Genomic DNA, 21957 nt, shown 5'->3' with positions numbered 1-21957 from the left:
CAAGGTGAAATTTTGTTGAATTCCCATATCTTTGCACCAGTTCTGAAATTTAATATCCTCGAACTGCTTACCGTTGTCAGAGATCAGTACTCGGGGTAGTCCGAAATGGCACACTATATTCTTCCAGAAGAAGTTTTGCACATTCTGCGCTGTGATCGTTGTGATAGGTTCAACTTCTACCCACTTGGTAAAATAATCAACTGCCACCACCAAGAACTTCCTTTGTCCTGTTGCTGGTGGAAATGGTCCGAGTATATCAATCCCTCATTGTGCGAAAGGTCACGGGCTGGTGAGGTACTTCAGGTCGGTGGTAGGCTGATGGTGGATGTTGGCGTACTTCTGGCACTTGTCACATCTTCTGACGAGCTCGATCGCATCTGGCTTCATTGTTGGTCAGTAGTATCCCTGTCGCAGCACTTTCTGGGCGAGAGCCCTGCCCCCCAAGTGTCCCCCACATAGGCCCTCATGAGTGTTGCGGAGCACAAGCTTGGCCTCGGAAGGTCGCAAGCAGTGCAGATAGGGGAGCGTGTAAGACCTTCGGTACAGCCGTTCGTCTATTATGACGTATTTGGCCACCTGACGCTCTACCCTTCTGGCGGCATTGCGATCTGCAGGGAGGGTCCCATGTAGCAGGAAGCTCGCGAGCAGATCAATCCAGCTCGGTTCTGCTTGAATGACAAGAGCGACCTCCTCTGCCCCCCGAGAATGCTAGGCCGAGGCAAGTTCTCTGTGTACACGGTTCTCATGGTATTATCACTGGTGCTGGCTAACCGAGATAGGGCGTCGGCCTCAACGTTCTCTGATCTCGAGATTTGCTTGATGAAGTGTGACTGGAAGTTGAGCAGAGCCTCTCTTACTTTGGCTAAGTAGAAGATCACGATTGGCTCGCAGGCTTCGTATTCACCTGTAACTTGGTTGACCACGAGCTGAGAATCACTGCAGACGACGATGTGTTTGGCTTTCACTTTGTTTGCTAGAGCCAGTCCTATTAGTAACGCCTCTTACTCCGCTTCATTGTTGGACGCCGCGAACTCAAAGCGTAGCGCATACTCCAGTTTCACCCCGCTTGGCCCATACAAAACGATTCCAGCTCCGCTGCCTGTTGGTTGGACGAGCCATCTATGTTAAGGATCCAAGGCTCCTCATCCCAGATCGGGTTCGATCTAACTAGAAGAGAAGCCGCGCTGGTTGCTACCTCACGATGCTCGAGCTCAACCAACATGGGAACCTAGGGCTCATTTAACCTGGGGGCCTCGGGCTCGACCAGCCTGGGGACTTCGGTGCTGAAAGTGCATTCTGCAACAAAGTCGGCTAAGGCTTGGGCCTTGATAGCAGTTTGTGGCTTGTACTGGAGGTCATAATCGCTGAGTTTTATGGCCTAATTTGTCAACCTACCAGAGACCTCGGGCTTGAGTAAGACTTGCCTCAGAGGTTTGTTGGTGAGGACGACGACAGTATAAGCTTGAAAATACGGGCGAAGCTTCCGAGCTACAATGACTAGAGCATATGCCAACTTTTCAATCTCTGGATATCTCGTCTCTACTCTCTGCAACACTTTGCTAATATAGTAGATAGGTCGTTGGACCCTATCTACCTCTCTTATTAGTACCGAGCTGACCACCTCGTCACTTGCAGAGAGGTATAGCTCCAAAACATCACCCTCCTCGGGTCGGGTTAAGATCGGGATACTGGCGAGGTACTTTTTGAGCTCGTCGAACGCGAGCTGGCATTCTTCAGTCCATTCAAAGCCTTTGCTTTTAATTTCCTTAAAGAAAGGCATGCAACAATCTGCTGATTTGGACATGAAGCAGCTCAAAGCGGCTATGCGGCCATTCAGCCTCTGAACCTCCTTCAATTTCCGGGGTGGTCTCATATCTAAGATTGCCTTAATTTTTTCTGGGTTGCCCTCAATGCCACGTCGGTTGATGATGTACCCTAGGAATTTATCCAATGTGACACCGAAGGTTTAACTTTATATTAAATTTACGCAAAATCTCAAAAACAGAATGCAAGTCTTGTATTAAATTACTTCAAAAATGAGTCTTGACAACCATGTCATCTACATAACATTCTACTTTTCTGCCAATTAATGGCTTAAATAATTTATTTACAAGTCTTTGAAAGGTAGCCCCAGCATTTTTTAGTCCGAAGGGCATGACTTTGTAACAATATAGGCCTAGTTCGGTTATAAAGGTCGTCTTTTCTTCATCGGCAGGGTCCATTTTTATCTGGTTATAGCCCGAGTTGGCGTCCAAGAAACTCAACAACTCATGCCCTGAGGTCGCATCCACCAGGCAGTCAATCTTGGGGAGTGGGAAGCAATCTTTCGGACAAGCTCGATTCAGGTCGGTATAATCGATGCACATGCGCCATTTTCCATTGGCCTTCTTTACCAGGACAGGGTTGGCTACCCAGCTCGGGTAAACCTCTCTAATAAAGTTGGCCGCGAGGAGCTTCTTGACCTCCTCATCAACTGCTCTCCAGCGCTCTGGGACTAAGTTGCATTTCTTCTGTCTAACGGGCCTAACAACAGGATCAGTATTCAACTTGTGAGTTATGATGTTAGGGTCTATGTCGGGCATCTCTGTCGTGGACCATGCAAAAACATCTAAATTTTCAAGTAAAAAGCTTATCAGTTGGGATCGCAGAGGCTCCTCGATTGAAGCGCCAATTTGGAGTGTCCGAGCTAGGTCCTCTGTCGAAGTTGGGATAGAGATAGTCTCTTCTGTGGGTGTAGCTCGCTCCTCGCACTGCTCCGCAAGTCGCTCCAGCTTAAGGTCATCTGCCACATTGGTTTTCCCTTTGAGGGCGGCGACGTAGCACTTGCGAGACTCGAGCTGATCGCCTCGCGCTACCCCAACTCCGAAGTCCGTGGGGAACTTCATCGCCAAATAATAAGTGGAGACCACCGCACGAAGAGCATGGGTGATGGGCCGACCTATTATGGCATTGTACAGGGAGGGAGTTGCGACCACAAAGAAGTCATGGTTGAGCCGCACTATGCTAGGCCAGGTGTCGACTTCCACAGGTACTGTGATTCTCCCCAAGGGTCTGACTTCCTCTTCGTTGAAGCCTACCAAGGGAGTACTTGCGGGCTTGAGGTCGCTCTCTTGGAGCTAAAGCTTGTTGAACGCTACCTTGAAAAGAATGTTTGTCGAGCTACCGGAGTCGATGAGGACGCACTTGACTTCAAAGTCATTGATCCTTATCTTTACGACGAGCGCGTCATCGTGGGGGTAGTGGACCCTACGCACGTCATCTTCAGTGAAGAAGATCGGGTCTTCTATCCTTGGCCGCTTCGAGGGGTTCTATTCTTCCCTTCTGACCTCTCGAGCTAAAGTCCGAGTTGCGGTTGAGGTGCAGCCCACGACGATTGAACCTCCGACGATCACATGTATGTTGCCCCGAACTGGTCTCTCTTCGGGGGGCTGCCTCTGTGGCTGCTCAGCTTGCCTGCTGATGGATTCGGGAGCGTCTCTACTTTGCTCCCCCTGCCGACCTGCTTTATTATTATTATTTTGTACAAAATTTTTTAAGTATCCACGATGGATGAGCTCCTCTATCTCGTCGCAGAGGTTTTTACAACTCTCGGTACTATGACCGTGATCTTTATGGAAGCTACAATACAAGTTCTTATTCTTTACATTAGGGTACCCTCTCAGTCGGGGTGCCCACTTCACGTATGGGGTGTCCTTGATCGCCATATACGGATCTCGGGCCGCTCTGCGTTCAGGGGCATGTAGTCTGTCCTCTTTGTTGGTGGAGCTCGGAAAGGCTGACCTGGCCTTGCCCCCCAAGCTAGGTCTTTTTTCTTCTTGCTATCCCCCTGGGTCGAGGACTCGGCTTCCCTTTTCTTTTTTCAGCGACCTGCTCACCCTTCTGGTTGATTTCCTCTTTCGTCCCTATAAACTGGTTTGTTAGCTTGAGGAACTCGGTTACAGTCTTGGGTCGATTGACCACCGCGTGCCACTTGAATTCTTTGTGCGTGATGCCTCTCTTGGCCGTAGTAAGTCGAACTGTGGGGTCCAGGTCAGGTATCTGTAAACAAGCGTCATTGAACCACTTGATGTAACTCTAGATAGATTCTCCTTCCCTCTGGACTATGCCAAGGAGGCTCTCCTGGGTTCTCGGGCACCGCTTGCTGGTGACGAAATGAGAAGTGAAGACTTGCACAAATTACGTCTAGCTTCTTATCGATCCTGGCGTGAGGTTCCTGTACCATGTACGAATCACTCCTTTGAAAGTGGTGGAGAAAGCTACGCACATGCAGGATTCACTGGCCCTTTCCAAGTGCATCTGTCACTGAAAGGCGTCTACATGATCATTCGGGTCGAATGATCCGTCATATTTGTCTAGGGGAAGTAGTTTGAAGTCATTGGGCATTGGGATGGCCAAGAGTTCAGGAGACAGAGGGGATGGTACAGAGAGGAGCGGAGTGACTTTTATTTCACCCTAGCTTACCTCTTCCTTACCCTTGAGATTGGGCGGGTTGTGTGTTGCAGTTCGGCGAGCTCGGCGACGTCTCCGCTGCTTTTTTGTGGGCTCTGCATTGGTGCTGCTGGCCTCGGTATTGTCGGGCATAATTTTCGCAGGGAGGGGGACAGACTGTTGGTGATGGCTACGGATAGAGGGATCTTGCTTGGAGTCTGCAGCCAAGACCTCGAATCGATTCTCCACAAGCGGGGCCACGAACTCGAAAAGCTGAGGTGATGCGGGCCTGGTAGGCTGGGACCCTCCCGACCTGACTGCGTGCGGCGAGGCAGGGGTGACTGGTCTTTCCTTCCTCCCATAGGATGAGACTTGACCCTTGCGAGGATTCTGGGTCTGAGAGGTCTCTCCCCGGCAAGAAGAACTCTTGTTCTTACGGCGAGGCTGGACTTGTTGCATGGCCGGATGTTGAGGAGGAAGCGGTTGCTGGGTCTGAGGCAGCAGAGGAAACTGCTGCTAATAGTGATGCTGAGAAACTTGGTGCAGCACTTGCTGCTAATATAGTTGGAATTGCTAAACCTGTTGCATCTGAGCTTGCATAGCTCGCATGCATTGCACCAGGTCTTCAAGCTGGTTTTGGGCGGTCACGGGAGGAACAAGGGAATGTTTGGTGAAGGTTGTTCCAACCGTGAAAGGGAGTGGAGCGTTCACAGGTGCCATTGTCTGAGGCACGTTCAGAATGGACTCCATCCGTAGAGAGGGTAACGGTGAACTGTCCAATACACACCGCTGGGACCTGGAGTTGCTCACCGGCGGTGTTCATTTCTGCATTGCGTCCTGCGTTATTGGAATAAGCCATGAGAACTAAAGTTTGCAAAGTTTTGGTGGAAGGCTTTTTTGAAGCGTTTCCCACAGATGGCACCAAATGATGTAGCGCGATCTGGTCACTCCTAGCTGGCAGGGGCCTCGCTCCTATCTGGCAATGGACAACACCTGAGAAGGAGAAGATGAAGGATTCCCGGGGAGCACACCCGGTGGGAGCACTCCGATTCTTAAGTTAGAACTCGGTGAAAAGCTTAGAGAGTAGTAAAGGGAAGACGAGCTAAGAGTAAAGATGCGCACTACTCGATTACCAAAAATTCAATTCCCTTTTTCCTTGGGGGCCGGAGCCCTTATATATTAATGCGCTGCCAAATCGGGTGTAACCACCTCTGATTCTCTACTACAATTGTTATTCATCAGGCTGATTTGATTGGTGCAGGTATCCGTCACAGGGTACGGTCCTGTCACTTGAGAGACTTTATGCAGAGCTGGCATGCACGTCGCCGCTTGACGTAAGACGTGGGCGCTGTCCTCTAGACTGGCAGATGTTCCGCCGCTAGACAAGAGACATGGGAGCAGACTAACAAGCACGGACCTGTCGGATAAGAAGTTTTCCGAAGACTCAGGGTTACTCAATAGCGAGCTCCTTTGTAGCGAGCTCCCTTGTAGCGAACTCCTTCATAGCGAGCTCCATTAGTGAGCTGCCTTGCAGCAAACCATTCTGTAGCGGGCTGTAGCGAGTTGTTCTGTTGGGGTTTCAGCGAGCTCATTACTTCGAGTTGTGTCCAAGCTATCATGCTGAGCTGTCACTTACGTCGAGTCATATCCATGTATCCCTTAGTTAGGAGGTCGGGTCAAATCACCCTCCACCAGAATGAAATCAAGCATCTTGCAAAATTTTTTCAACAATCAAACGTTAAAAAACAGAATAATTGGTCTCAACAACCACACATAGGATGTCAAAATGAAAAATATAAAATTTCCTTTTTCATCCCATTTTTTCTTATCCTACTATTTTTCGGCAACCAAACGGATCATAAGATAATGATGAAAAATCATGATGAACTTTAAACAAATTTCTAAATTAAAATAAAAGAAAGGCAACCTCTGGATTGAAATACAAATGGTTTGTATGATATTAGCGTAAGGATGCTGTGCATCGTGTATAAGTACAGGGTAAAGATATGGTAGCTACCATTTTTATGGTGGGTTCCAGTCTTTCAAGTTACAATGAGATGTATCGTATCAAGTCATGATCGGTAGTGGAACCTGCTGTTCTGTTGGGAGATCCATATTAACTCGACATTATACAATCAAATTTGACTATGAATGCATCAAAACCAATGCAAGGCCTTTGATTTATGGGATAAGTGAACTGCAATCCCCTTGATTTATTGCAATGGCCCACGAAGATGTCACTTTATGTAATATTGTAATTCAAAGTGGGGCATAGCAAGAAATCAGTGTTGATTTTGTTGTTTCAGCACAGGACTAGAGCAAATGTGGTTTGTATAATAGATTAATAGTATACATGAGGAAGGTTCAATACCCTCTCTCTTTCCCAAACTCTTGTGCAATACTGGTATGTCACTCTCTGATAGGAAGTAAGCTGCAGACAGCCATTGACATTTGGCTGAGCAATCTATCATGAGTAGAGGTGTTTAATTTACATGGGTGCATATGAGTAGAGGTGTCAATTGGATTGAATTTGGTCGAATCCGATCCGTTCCAATGTCAGTCCATTAGAAATGGACCAGGTCCAATCCAATTCAATGAATACAGTGAATCATTTTGAGCTGATTCAATTTAATGTCTGGACCATTCAATCTGTTTAAATTTGTTTTAATTTAGATTAGTTCTAATTCAAATTTGATCCATTGACAACTATATTCCTATCTTCTATCAATGGATTAGATATTGGCTCAATCCAATCCAATACAATATAAATTCATTTCAGATGGATTAGATTCAATCCAATCTAATAAATACTTTGAACGATTAAGTTTGGACTAGTGACTGGTCCAATTCAATATGTTTTGTTGGTCCGTTCAATCTATCTTAATTGATTTTGGCATGGATGGGGTCCGATCCAAAACCAGTCCATCGACACCCCTACACATGAGAGCCACACCTTAGGTATAAGGAACACTGGCGTGTTCAGTCGTGATAGGTTGCCCTTGTAGGACTTTGAGGTGAAACCTTGAAATCCCAGCTGAAAAAAGGTGTAACTCATAAATGGAGACGCTGTCTTCTGTTTTTTTTAGAGACGAGACGGTGTCTTCTGTGCAAACAAAAGGCCATTTATACAATGCACAAATTATGAGCTATATATGATCCGTTCTGGAAAAAAAATAGTGAAAAAATTTACAGTTAATAAAAAGAAATTCCACCGCGCTAGTTATCGACCTTCTATCGTGATGGTTAACTGATTACCAGAACATATTTCTGGTCTACTATATGAAGTAGCTGAAATAGACAGAGCTCTCCATTCAGTGTAAGCTGGTTGTTTTGGAATTGGAAAATTGGCAGTTTCACTGCCTAACAAGAAAACTACATTTGACATAGTTGGGCGATCATCTGCATCATCTTGTATGCACAAGAGTGCAACATGGATGCACTTCATAACTTCAAATGTATTGCATGGTTCACGTAATGACTTGTCCATCAAATCCAACGCCTTGTCTTCTTTCCATAATCTCCATGCCTGAGAAGAGTTTCAAAAAAAAAAAAAAAAAAAAAACTAATGTAAGAAGAGAAAGAGAGCCAATGCTTGATGGTTTTGAGAAATTTCTACCACTTACGTATCCTAGAAGGGTCGAAGATTGTTCTGACTGATAAAAACCCGTATTCTTCATGCCACTGATGATTTCAAGGAGTACTACCCCAAAGCTGAAGACATCAGATTTAACTGAGAAAAACCCATCTAATGCATACTCTGGAGACATATACCCACTGCATTCCACCACCATCAAACAGTCATCAATTGGTTGGATCTAGGATTAACAGTCAAACTATTAATGTTAAATTTGCTTGGCAGCAATAACAGGTAATTAATCTGCAACCTGTGAACAATCTTAATTATTGTCACTAAATTGGGGTTATATATGCTACTTACTATGTTCCGATTACTCTGTTGGTATTCTCTTTGGTCTGATTTCCTTCGACAATCCTTGCCAGGCCAAAGTCTGAGATTTTGGGATTCATCTCCTCATCCAAAAGAATATTACTTGTTTTCAGATCTCTATGGATAATTCTCAACCTGGAATCGTGATGAAGATACAAAAGTCCACGAGCAAGTCCCATTATGATATTGAAGCGTTTTTCCCAATTCAATAACAAGCAACGTTTTTGATCTAGCAATTGACCATAAAAAAAAAATAAATAAATAAGATTTTTGTAGCATCATTATAAAAGCAAGTGATAATCTATGACTATTCTGATGTGTGTTTTTTGAAAGCCAGAATTTTTAAGTTTTAGGACCTCACCAAAGATAAAGCAGTCCAAGCTTCTGTTAGGCATGTACTCATAAAGCAGCATTCTCTCATCTCCTTTGATGGAATAACCCAGAAGCCTGACGAGATTTCTATGTTGAAGTTTGGCAATCAATAGAACCTCATTCTTGAATTCTTTTAGACCTTGTCCAGAACTCTTTGAAAGCCTTTTCACAGCTATTTTGTGTCCCCCCGGAAATTGACCCTGTAAACCACATGGATAAATTTCTCTGTTATAGACCCAAATAGAGCTCTTTCACTGTTTCACAGTTCTAAAAAGAGGAATATTACCTTGTAGACAGACCCAAACCCTCCTTGTCCAAGCTTATTTGAATCAGAGAAATTCTCGGTAGCAGCTGCTATGCTTTTAAAATTGAAAAATGGCACATCTATTCCTTTTTGTTTATCTTCTCTAAACTTGTCCAAATCTAGGATGTCCCCAGGATGATCCCCATTTTCATCCAAATGAGCTACAGGATGTTTTTGAATGTTTTCCCTGCGTGCTGAACGTAGAAAAAAAAAATCTTAAAAACATACTTTTTCATGTGGAGAAACAATTGAAAATCTTAACTTGGTAAAAGGATTATTTCAAGTATCCTGCAGCATTTATTGATCGGTATCAATGTGAGTTGAGTGATAGACAATATTAACTTATAACAACACCAACAGAAGATGATTTTCTTTGGGTCTACTGGTTACCTTTTCTTTTGGCCAACCACTTCCTTAATCGACAGATAGTGAAAGCAGTGCAAAAGGAACCAAAAGCAACTGCTATGGGTACAATGATTTTCGTAGGCAATGGCTTCCTGGAGGAATGGGCTTGTTCAGTTTTGTTGACAGCATCTGCATCAAAATACCATAAAAAAAATCTATTTGATATAATTTTGTATACCGGCTCTTTGAAATCGAAGTAGTAAAGATGATTTTACCCGGCATGTCAATTGCCAACTTTTAATAAATTGGTTTCAGAGCATCTCAAATCTCACCTGGAGTACAGTTCGCTGTTGATGGATCCCAGTGAAAGTTTTCATTGCATTGCTTACCAGTAGGCCCTGAAAACAAAGATGATGGACGAAGTGTCACCATTGGGAGTATATTTTGTTGAGGAAATAACTTGATTGGGCGGCAGCTTTTGAATGGGCCATCAAGCTGTGGTGCTATTAGGAATGGCAACAGGGCGGGGTGGGACGGGGAGCCTCTCCCCATCCTCATCCCTCGTCCCTGTCCCCGCTAACGGGGACAAGGTTATCTCCATCCCCGTTTTCATGGGGATCTCCATTCCCCATGATTTTTTATAATATTAATCATTTTGTTTTTCTTTTATTTTATTTAAAAAATAAAATAAAATAATTAAAATTTAAAATCCTATTAGAAAAAACTTAATCATAATTTTAAAAATATTAATATATAGATGTATATATACATATATACATATATAACATATATATTAGTGGAGATCCCACATGATGAAAATCGGGGTCCCCATGGGATACGAAATTCCGTGGGGGAAAAATCATTCCTATCCCCACCCTATTCGAGACGGATCCCCACGGAAAAATAGGGAAAATTGCCATCCCTAGCTATAAGCAGTTAAACACCTTAACAATGTTCAGGGCCCACAAGTTACCATCCATATCGTGTTATTAGGAATTTAGGACTCGGTTCATCCAAACCCTCCATAAGATGGGTCCTGCATAGCAGATCAGCAAGGCTAAAGCCTGAAGATCAGTTTGCATACAGAATACAGAATATTAATAGGTTTTAACTACATCCATCTCCTGCACTTGATTAATGGAATGTAGAGAAACATTATCCTAAATTTAGAAAGCAACTCCATAGATGAAGTTCAAATCATCCTTAAAACATAGGGTAAGTGGCAAGAAAAGATAGATCCAGACCTCACGTAGTAGCCAATCAGGTGTTATTTATCAAAATTCATGAATGGGTTTTGATTTGTCAAAACTTTTTTTATATCATATTTTTTTCTGCATCATAGATTTTCCCTTTTTTTAAATATACACAAAAGCTAGAAAAATATATAATAGTTAAATAATTTTTTTTCAAAAATAAAGCACCAAAAGTTTCGAAACTTTTAATTATATATAGATATTTAAAATTAAAAAATATATTTAAATTTTCTTATACACATATGTTTAATATATTGTACACTTGTATATAAAATATACAACATCTTTGATTTTGCACTTTCTTAAATGAGAATCAATTTGACCATTTTTTCCGTATTCTTTGTTTTTAGTTTCAAATTGTATAGAAATAATTTCTTATAACTATATAGTTATGGCATAGGCATTTATCAATAGTAATCCCTGGTTTTGCACCCGCCAGACTCTAAGCAGGCATCTTTAGTTGGCGTGTGGAGTATTTCTTTTTTAATCATCACATGAGCTGCCTTGTTGACTTGAACCTATGTATGTTAATATTTTGTGATCTTTCTTTAATCATTTCACTAGTTCCATCAAGTTGAAGAATATAAAATAGGAATTAAAAATAATAATTAAGGCAAAACAGCCAAAACTAAAACTAAGTACGTAATATAATGGCTAAATCTGGGGACACAAGAAGTTAGGAATCTGGATCTGCTCCCAACAATCCTCCAAACAAACCACTACAGCCACACACAAGAATATGAGTTCGGCTTTGGTCAGATAACATCTGTTTGAACAGTTTTTACAACTTTGCATCGAGAATATCTCTGTATTTATGTGATTTATTGCATTGAGAGATATTCCTGATACAATGATGCAACCCTGACCGAAGCCAATCTCCAGGAACATCTCCACATTTCCAGACGTGCGGCTGTAGTTGTTGGGAGCAGATTAAGTTTCTAACACAAAACCATGGGACTAATAACTTGGTACCTGTTCTACGTATGATCATCGGGGACCACTATAATTATGGGTCTTAACTGATTTATCAGTTGGCCCAAAATTCCTACCCTCGTCCCTGGTTGGAGACCATTCGTCAATGGGTCCTAATTATTTGAAATATGGGACAATAATTATGCGGCCTCAGATCCATCTACAGGTTTTTGTGTTACCCAAGTCAACATATATGGTGAGTTCACATCAGCACCCCACAATGTCTTACAGTACATCTTGATCTTGTATTGAGAACATCTTCAGATGATGTATTCAGTATGATTTTTAAATTCAGATTAGATTGGATGATCGGACCAAAAAATCAAGAAAACCGTTGATTTGATCAGTAAACCACTGATTTAGGCAGTTGAATTATTGAACTATTCAATGGTTTTGACGGTTTTTATTTCTTTTCATTTTTTGTTAGAACAGGTCATCCATTCGATTTGAATGATCGAACCATTTGACGCAAGAGCCAGACCCTGACCGATTCATTATCGGGTTTGGTTTTAAAAACCTTTGCTCTATAGTGGCATGGCTGTGGTTGTGGTCAACTCTGTTGGTCTATGCCTATTGGTGGACAACCTCTAAAGGGGGTGATACAAGGAAGTGTTAAACATATTTTGTCTATTTTTTAAAGAAATAACTAAATTAATTTGCTCCCCCAAAAAACCTTCTCTTCAATTTTTTTCAAGCTCTAAGCCGGCATGGGATAAGTCACTAATGAAGATTATATTTGGGGTATCATGGTTTTCAAAATTGGACCGGATCAGATGGTCAGACCGGAAAAACCAGAAACCAGTCAAGTGACCAGTTCTATTTTCCCCAAAAACTCCAAAACCGTTGATTTTAGTCAGCGATTCACTGAACCGGGTGATTAACCGTTTGAACGGTTTTGACTGTTTTTTATTTTTTGTCAGAATGGGCCGAGCGTTTGATTCGAACGGCAGACCATTTGACCCAATAACCGGACCCCTGACGGGTTCGGTGTCCAGGTCGGTTTTTAATTCTTTGCGTAAGCCCAGCTGCGTAGGTGGGTGTTTAACCCTTTTAGGCTGGGTGTAAGGGGTCCTTTTGCCTAAAGAATGAGAAGCTTTACTGCCTGAAACAAGAATTCTAGGGCTTCCAGCATAAAACGACTTTACACGAACTCGTACTTTTGTTGAGTAGCAATGAAAAGTTGATAACAGTACACATATCCAACTAAAGTTTTATTTATACTAAAACATTCTGTGAGGGAGAAGAATACTAAAACATTCATAAACTGGTTGTTTTTGCTGCGTTCCTAATTTTCTATTTCATTGTGATTTATTTTTGTTTTTAAATCAAATCGACGACATTGGAGCGTTTTATAAGATCTAGTAATTGTTACGGATGGATGTCCTCCGGGGTTTCCCGTAGAGGATCGATTTCAAGTCACTGAAACTTACCTGAACTGGAAAGTGCCCTGCGGACGTGAATCTTCCGTCTCCTGTGCTTGGGATTATCCACCTGAATGCCATTTATAGTCTTCTCGTCCCGACTCCAAATCCAGCAAGAATAATGCTCTACGCTCTGGTTATCAGAAGCTTCAAATGAATAAGCTTTGCAACCTCTGTTAACGCATTCCTGTCTGCACTCTGCCTCATTCTTAGCTTCAAACTGCGACGACTCTGCTTCCTTTACATTCAATATATTAAAAGGGGCGAAGTCTTCCTTCCATACCTCGTTATTTGCGATGGCTCTCGTGCACCCACCGGAATAGTTGCCGGAATCCCAATCTTCCTGCGATTGGGCACGGAATCCAGGCAAACATTCACATGCCGGCGTATTATTGGCATTGCAAACAGCGTTGGCACCACAAGCTTTGTGAACGTTGCAGTTGTCGTTCGGTAACGACCATAACAATTCCCAGGCGTGGCCTCTCAGCCTCAGAAATTTGATTCGGCCAGTTGGGTCAATCACCAGCCTCGTGTTCCTGTAATTGAATTTTGTTACGCTTCTATTGACTTGGGATGAGTTAATACTTTTCCTTGTGAGTTGATCCGACAGATTTCCATTGGAGTAATCAATGGCATCGACACTGTAATTTGATAGCAAGTAGGTTACTAAGAAAGATAATCCATCCGACGATCCACTTCTCCAGTAGACGGTTGATCCATTATTGATGGTAAACTGGTATAGCCCACTATCATGATGCTCAAATGTGAATGCTCCTGGTGCTGGATCATACTCATCTATCCATGATCTTAGCATCTGATTTGCCTCCAGCTTCATGCCTGGGAGGAACATATTCGATGGGTTACGTTCATCATAGACGAAGCTCTGCCATATCGGGTTGTGATTCCCATTCTCTCCTCCTCCTCTTCCTCCTGCCGTCAGGATAAGGTTCCCAGAATCCAAGAGCGTAGCGGTGGTGTTAGTGGTTACAGTTACGACCTTTGTAGACCAAACTACTTTTCTTTCACCATCTAAAATCTGGAGGTTTCCGTCCCCGGCGATGGTAAACACTCCATTTCTATTTGGAATTGGGCGATCTCTGTTGGCGACCCACACAAGCGTTTGAGGAGACACACCATGATACCAAATCCCCAGGTACCGGTTGTTGGTAGAATTACCAGGAGTGAAAAACCCCAATTCGAATCTGCCTCTGGCAGAAACGAGAGTTTCTCCTAGTTCTCCGTCAAGGATGGGTTGGTGAGCAGTTATGCTGTCTCTCGCGGCGCAAAATAACAGGGAAGAAAAGGATAAAGAGAAGAAGAAATACCAGGAGAATACGGAATATTTGACGCTAGCAGACCATCTGCCCAACATAATTCTTCTTCTCTGCATTATTAAAGCCTCAGAATAGAGAGGAAAATCACAGCAGTTGGTTGGTGCCGTAGCTACCCCTTCTCAATCCACCTCTCAGGCTTCACAGTGCAGAATTCCATTGATGATAAATGGGGAATAATGTGAGTTCCGTCTTGCTCTTGCAACCTGCAACACAGAGGAGATATGTGATCCGAGGCACCAACCCTTGACTTGTCGCTTGTCGGCTAGTTGATTTATTGTCCTCTCCATTACAAAAATATCCAGGTAATCTGAGAACATTTTCAGTTTTGCTACCCTACCCTACCCTCCGTAATATGTATTAAACCTGACTAGCTGGGAACATGACTCATGACTGGTTAGGAGAAGTTAGGTATGAGTCTGATATGGATGTGGAATCGAACATCTGTCCGACCAATCGAGTCCCCTCTCTGATGAATGCTCTAATCAATATGTGGGGGTATTAGGGAACCTTTCTTCGAGTTCGGATATGGAAGGGGTTTGCATTTACTGAGCAGCTTCCGTAAACCTTTTCAACAGGTTTTTCGGTCTCTGTCGCCGGCTCGCCGCCATCTTTTCACCTTTTGAAATAGAAAAAATAAAAAAGCAAACAAAAAGCATGCGGATCCATAAAGTTACTTCTGTGGGGACAAGTGTTGAAATAGAAAGAACATTGCACAGAGAATTTTAAGAGTCGGATCGAATATGCTATGCAGTGAAAAACTGAAACACATGGTTATTGCTAGCTAGGAAAATTCAATTAAATTTCAGGGTATTAAATGGAATTTTCCCTATTATAAATAAGGTTTATATACTATCAAAGCACGTGTAATTATGAAATATTGGGACACCTTAGAAAACGATGGAAGAACTAAAATATGCATGCATATCTTAATTTATAAATAAACCTTTATAAATTGTCTTAAATATATATATAAATTTTAATAATCAATTATTTTAAAACTTTTTTACAAAATGTGCATTAAGATAAAAAATGTAGACTTAAAAATTTTAAATTATGACAAGTAATTGAAAATCGGTGGATTGGTGGATCAGGCGGATTTGATGGTGAAAAGAGTTTATTACGATTGACTGGTTGTGTCGGTACATATTGTGAATATAGCTAGGCGAAATAGAATAGAATATTGGGCTTTTCAAATAAATAAAGGAATAGCTTGTTGGCCACTCCATGCATGCCATAAATTACAATCACAAATATCAATATATGTTATAGTAGTAGGGCCCTTTGGGATGCATGAGCTTTCTTATAAAGCAATATCCAAAATCCAATATGATGATTTTAATATAAATTAAGTTTAGTATCATTTTATCTAAACTATTAATTGAAATATATTTAATTAATTTATTATTTTTATTAATATTCTTTTTTGTTTTTAATTCTTTTATTTTATAATTTCATTCATGTCATTAATTTATATAATTACTTTAGTTTATTTAATTTAGTTAATTAAATTAATTAGTTAGTTAATTTAAACTAAATGAAGTTAATTACTTTAATTAATTTAAGTAATTCTTGTTGTCATATAAATTTTTTTATTACTTAACATTTTTAAATTCTAATTTTTTTAATTAAAATAAGCGATTTTAAATAGAATCGACCAAACAAAATGAATTGGTAAATGTCATCAAACCGGCCAAATAACTCTAATACTAAAATCGTTATGTTCTAAAATTTTATTCATAAATAGTTCAGAGAATATGTTGCATGCCCTCAAAATTTCGAGTGTAATCATATTGTGGCTTGTGAACTTTACATCTAGTAATCTATTACTATATATAAAACACAATTGGCCACGTTAGATGGCCTCTCCTTGCTCCCTTATCTCAATAATTAAAGCTTTGGAAGGAGTACAACTACAAATATGTACAGTACAAATACATACAAAATAATATAAAATACAAAGTTTTATACTCTACAAATTTGTATTTGTATTCCTTCCAAACTGAGCCTAAGCAATTCTATAGGGGGTGCAAAATTTGCTTTAGAAGCCCATGGAGTTGCCACCTTAACATGCTTTATTTATTAAAAACCTATCTCCTTTTTGTTAGGAAACTAATAAAACTCATATAGTGAGTACCTATTTTTTAGGAAAGTCAATCCTTCCAAACTAACCACGTGGCACCACTATCCCCACTTTCTCGTAAATTATCTTTAACTACTACTATCTCATAAATTATCTCTAATTTAGGAGAGAGTGTTTCTCCTAAATTATCTCTAATTCATATTTATCCTCTCCCCCACTAGGGATGGCAATTTTACCCACAAAATCGGATCCCCAATCTGACTCACCCCGAACAAGGCGGATTTTCCCCGATCATACATTGGGACTGGTCGGGTTTGAGGAATTGTTTTTGCTCCAGACCGGGGACGAGGCGGGGATGGGGTCTGCATATAAATCCCCGAACCCGCCCTGACCCCAGTTGTAAAGGCAGATATAGTGATATACCCTTATATATATAATCTATTAAGGTACTGCATTAGGTTAGGAGTTTGAGAGTCTTGAATACAACCGCAAGTTGTGAGTTGCCGCCTGTTTCCCTATTCCCTAATCCCTACTTTTTGTCTTCTTCAACCTTCGCACATATAGAGACTCAGAGAGTCACTGAACTAAGTCTTCCTTCAACCTTCGCACAACCGCCGACAGTCGAGCGTCGCTGCCGCCGTAGCAAAGAGGAACCACCGATCGCCGTTACATAGAGGAATCGCTGACCGTCGTGGTTCTCACTTTCTCTCATTCTCTATTTCCCAGTTTGGCACTGGCAGTCTTTCTCTCATTCTCTATTTCTTCTTTTCTAGCTCTCTGTTTGTCCACCGACCGTTGGGCGGCGGCTTCCTAGTCTTCCTTCGTTCTTCGATCTTCACTTTGTTTCTTGGTACTCTCTATGTTCAATACAACATGATAGCTTTGCGTTTATTACATGTACATGAATTGGAATTACTTTTACTTGGAGTTTGCTTTTTTGTTTTGCTTAGAACACGTGAATGTCGATGCTCTTCAAGGTTGCTTCTTTTTTTTTTCACATAAACAAATTTGGTTTATGATGGAAAGGTGTTAGACAAAGATTAATACAACATTACAATGAAAAGAAATGGAGTTCAAAGAGGACGAGACGGGTACATGTCGGGGATTCCCCATCCCTGATGGGGCCAGGGATGGGGGTTGAATCTTTACCCCGGTACCGGGGATGTGGTGGGGACAGGTGCGGGGATTTTAGCCTCAGGGCGGGGATGGGGAGGGGGTGCCCTGCCCCATACCCGCCCCGTTGCCATCTCTATCCCCCACTTTTCATCTATATCTATCTAAAGAAATTTTGAATTAAAAAATTTAACAATTATTTAAATATTATAATAAAATTTATGTAATAAATTTAAAATATTTATTAAAATACAAAGCATAATTATAATACATTTAATAATATTCATATTATTAATAATTATATATTTTTATGAAATTCATAATGAAATTATGTAATAATAATATAAATTATAATTTTATGGATAATCTAATTTAATAACTAAATAATATTATAGAAATTAAATAAAAAAATGTTTAAATTCTATTCAAACAATAAAAATTTTAACATTAAACAATATTATTTAAATATTTCAATTCAATGACTCAATATTTTAAATGACAAGATGTTTAAAATATCTAAATAATTATATAACAAAATAGTTAATATTACATAAAACTTTAAAATAAATAAAATTTCAATAACAAAAAAAATTAAATATTTTACACATTATATAAATATTTAAATTCAATAAATAATTATTTAAATGTTATACAGATAATAAAAAATATAATTAAAATATTTCAACAACTTAATATTTTAAATATAAAAATATTTAATATTACAAAATAACTTTAAAATAAATAAAATTAAATAACAAAAAAGTTAAATATTTTTACATATTATTTATATATTTAAATTACTAAATATTGAACATAACTATATTTTAAATAGTTAAAATAATGAAATTATGATATTTAGTTTCGAATTAATAATGAAAAATTAAAAATGATACTATTTAACTAACTAAATAATATTGTAAATAACTAATTTTTAAAATTTTGTTACGATACAAAAAAAATAAATATGATTCATAATTTAATTTATTATCATATTTGAATACGTCGGCGTATTTATTTTTCAAATATGGTTTATTTTTGTTTTTTGTAATTTTCGGAATTAATAATAATTAATAATTAATTACATTTTGTTATGATATATCCCTAAGGACTGAATATATTCAAATATTATTTTGTGTATTTTTTTAATTTTTAGAATTAAAAATGAATATTATTTATTTATTTATTTTTTATTGTGATTTGTCCATAAATACTGAATATATTCTTAATGTATGGCTGATCTATCATATCCATAGATCATTTGGCATTTTTTATTCGAATTTGAATAATGATTTTGAAATGTGGATCATGAATAAATGTGACATTTATATTGAATAAATATGAATATGATTATAGAGTGCTTTCTAATTTATTTTTATGGTTTACTTGAATTATGATAGTTAAATTAATTGGATCACACGGAAGCATTTGTCTCTTGGCTCTTCATTTCTTGGATATTTAAAATTGAAATTTCATCTACCGAGCCTTTCATATGGCACCTAAAAGGAAAGAAGACCTAGATAATGGATGGAGATATGGTACTAGAGTAAATAATAATAGACTCCATACCAAATATAATTTTTGTGGGCAGATTATGAAAGGTGGTGGTGTAACATGTCTTAAACATCACTTGCTAGAGGGTATCTAAACATTTCTAATTGTCCAAAGTGCCCAGTGGAAACTTCCAAGGCAATGAAAGAACATCTCAAAGAACAAGAGATGTTGAAGAAACAAAAACAAAGAAAGAAAAAATGTTAGGAAGAATATTGAGGCCTAGAAGGGAAGAAGAAGAAGAAGAAGAAAGATCTCAATATGTTAGCATTGATGATGATGATGATGATGATGATGTAGGGCAAAGAACATTCAATATGGGTAGACATGCATCACGAGCTTCTCAATCGGAACAAAAACAATCACAAAGATTCCATAGTACTAGGCCCCAATTTAGAGAATCACAACATCAAGAGGGGGGTTCATTACAATCACAATTATCTAAAAGCAAGAGCTATTTCTTTTGAGCAAAGAGTTGGAAAGAAGCATTTAACATATTTAGGTCCTCTAAGTCCAAAAAATCTTCAAAAATTGACATTCCTAGTATAGAAGAGATGGACAAATTTTTGTATAGAGACAGAGATGCTGGACAAAAAAATTAAGGAGTGTTATGACCATGGATATGGAAATGATACTAGAAGAGTTGTTTCAGTTTTTTCTATACAATCATATCCCTGCAAATGCAACAACATCTCCATATTATAAAATCATGATAGATGAAATTGCAAAAGCAGGAAAAGGTGTACAGGGGCCTATACCTTATTAAATCATGGGGAGGTTCTTAGATGAGGAAGTTGAAGAATTGAAAAGTCATTTCAAAACATTGTTCCAAAAAGCTGAAACATATGGACTCACTATTATGTATGATGGTTGGACAGGGCCAAATAGATTGTTGATCATCAATTTTATGGTGTGATGTAATGGAAAAACAATATTTTATAAATCTATTAATGCATCTAGTGATCGACATAATGTACAATATTTGTTTGAGTTAATGAATACAGTGGTTGATGAAGTTGGTGTAGAAAATGTTGTTCAAATTGTGATTGATAATGGAAATTCTTATAAAGCACCTAGCAAAATTTTAAAGCAAAAAAGAAAGTACAGCCCATTGCCTTGATTTAATGTTAGAAGACATCGCTAAAGTTTCTATAGTGTTCAGAGTTATTGAAAGGGGAAAAATGATTACCAATTTCATTTATAATCACTCAATTGTTCTCGACTTGATGAGGAGTTTTACAAATAATAGAGAGTTAATACGTCTAGGGTCAACTCGCTTTGCCACTTATTATATTGCTCTTGAAAATCTGAATTCTTAGAAGACAACATTGAGACGCATGGTTGATTCAGATGAATGAAAATCACTGTCACAAGAAAGAACAAAAAAAGGAAAAGTTGAGAAAATTATCAATGACAACAACTTTTGGGAATTAGTTCAACAATATGCTTTAATGACTGAGCCTCTTGTAAAAATTCTTCGAGTTGTTGATGGTGAAAAAAGAACAACAATGAGAATTGTATATGAGACAATGCACAAAGTGAAGAAGATGATTGAAGAAAATTTTCCAAATTCAAATAAGCGTATCCTGAACATTATAAACAAGAGATGGAATGCACAACTTGTTCACCATTTGCATAAAGTAAGTATTTCTTTTTACTTTACGTAATTATTTCATTAATTTCTAATATTTTATATTTTTATGTTAAGTGCTAAATAAGTATTTAAGGTTCCAATTAACAATATTACTTTTTTCTTAAATTTCAGCATGTTATTTAAGTCCAACCTTCCAATATGATCATGATCTTATTATGGATGAGGATTTATTGTCATCTTTAAAAAAAAAAGTCATTACAAGGCTGGAGCGAAATGAAACTAAAGTTGTCCTTGCCTTATAAGAGGTAAAAGTGTAATTGTGTAAGTTGATAAATTATATAATAATATATTTTGATAATATGATATTAATATCTATTATTTTCAAGGCTAAATTTCTTAAACTACCCTTATGGTTTAGCAAATTGACTAAGTGTACCCCTATTATTTGAAAATTGACTATCAGTACCCCTACTATTTTTGACAATTGACTAAGTCTTACGGGTGTCATTAAATGTGGACGAAATGGATGAAATGTCCATTTTACCCTTTAACTTAAACTTAAGACCAAAAGCTAAATTTACCTTTTTATCCCTTATTTTAATGCATATGTGTGGGTTCACTCAACTAAACAAAACGCCCGAAAGTAGAGACTGAGCACCATCACCGTTGTAGACGACGACAACTACTACAACTTCTGAATAACGGAACTTTGGTGAGAAGTATTATTTTTTTATACATTTTTTTATTTAAGGTCATGGTGACCTTATCCAAGAAGAGATTATCAGCCAACAACTGTCGAAGTCAGATCCGATCATGGTGACCTTAGCCAAATAGAGATCATCAGCCAACCATCGTCAAAGCCAAATCCGATGACTTCTCTTGATCAAAGTAAAGGAAAATGATCTTTCCAAGAATCCTTCCAGCCTCAATTGTCAAAGCCAAATCCGACAATATACTATTCAAAGACCTCCCAATCTCTACTATCTGCCATTAAATCAAGTTCATGTTTCTTCGCCCACATTAGATTAGCTCGAGCCATATCTTTGTCAGAGCCCTATCTTTGCATAAACGGAGGTGGTGGTGGTCGTGATGGTGGTTTTGGCCGAGGCTCCTTTCATTCGTAAGCGGAGCCTTGTCTTTGCTCGAGGTTTTTCCACTTGTCTTCGTCAGAGAGCAGGACGACCTCAGCCGGAGGAGAATTGGCATTCAGTGAAGGAGGCACGACAAACCATGTCTTTCACTTGCAG

General features: G+C 39.2%; 1 protein-coding gene across 1 annotated transcript; it reads right to left on the bottom strand.

Annotated features, from left to right (window-relative positions):
* Nucleotides 1–7529: 7529 nt before the first annotated feature.
* Nucleotides 7530–14620, bottom strand: LOC104605764 (G-type lectin S-receptor-like serine/threonine-protein kinase At4g03230). The gene is made up of 8 exons (XM_019199177.2): nt 13051–14620; nt 9728–9793; nt 9441–9584; nt 9033–9244; nt 8736–8946; nt 8366–8603; nt 8052–8202; nt 7530–7954 (listed from the first exon to the last, which is right to left on the bottom strand). Exons 1-8 carry the CDS (start codon nt 14429–14431, stop codon nt 7649–7651), a joined length of 2709 nt encoding a protein of 902 aa, XP_019054722.1. The 5' UTR covers nt 14432–14620; the 3' UTR covers nt 7530–7648.
* Between the last annotated feature and the right edge of the window lie 7337 nt (nt 14621–21957).

Source organism: Nelumbo nucifera, chromosome 1 (assembly GCF_055504915.1).
Source record: "Nelumbo nucifera cultivar China Antique chromosome 1, China Antique-T2T, whole genome shotgun sequence".
NCBI classification, from domain to species: Eukaryota; Viridiplantae; Streptophyta; class Magnoliopsida; order Proteales; family Nelumbonaceae; genus Nelumbo; species Nelumbo nucifera.
The sequence above is the reverse complement of the archived record's forward strand: the minus strand, read 5'-3'. Positions and strand labels throughout refer to the sequence as shown.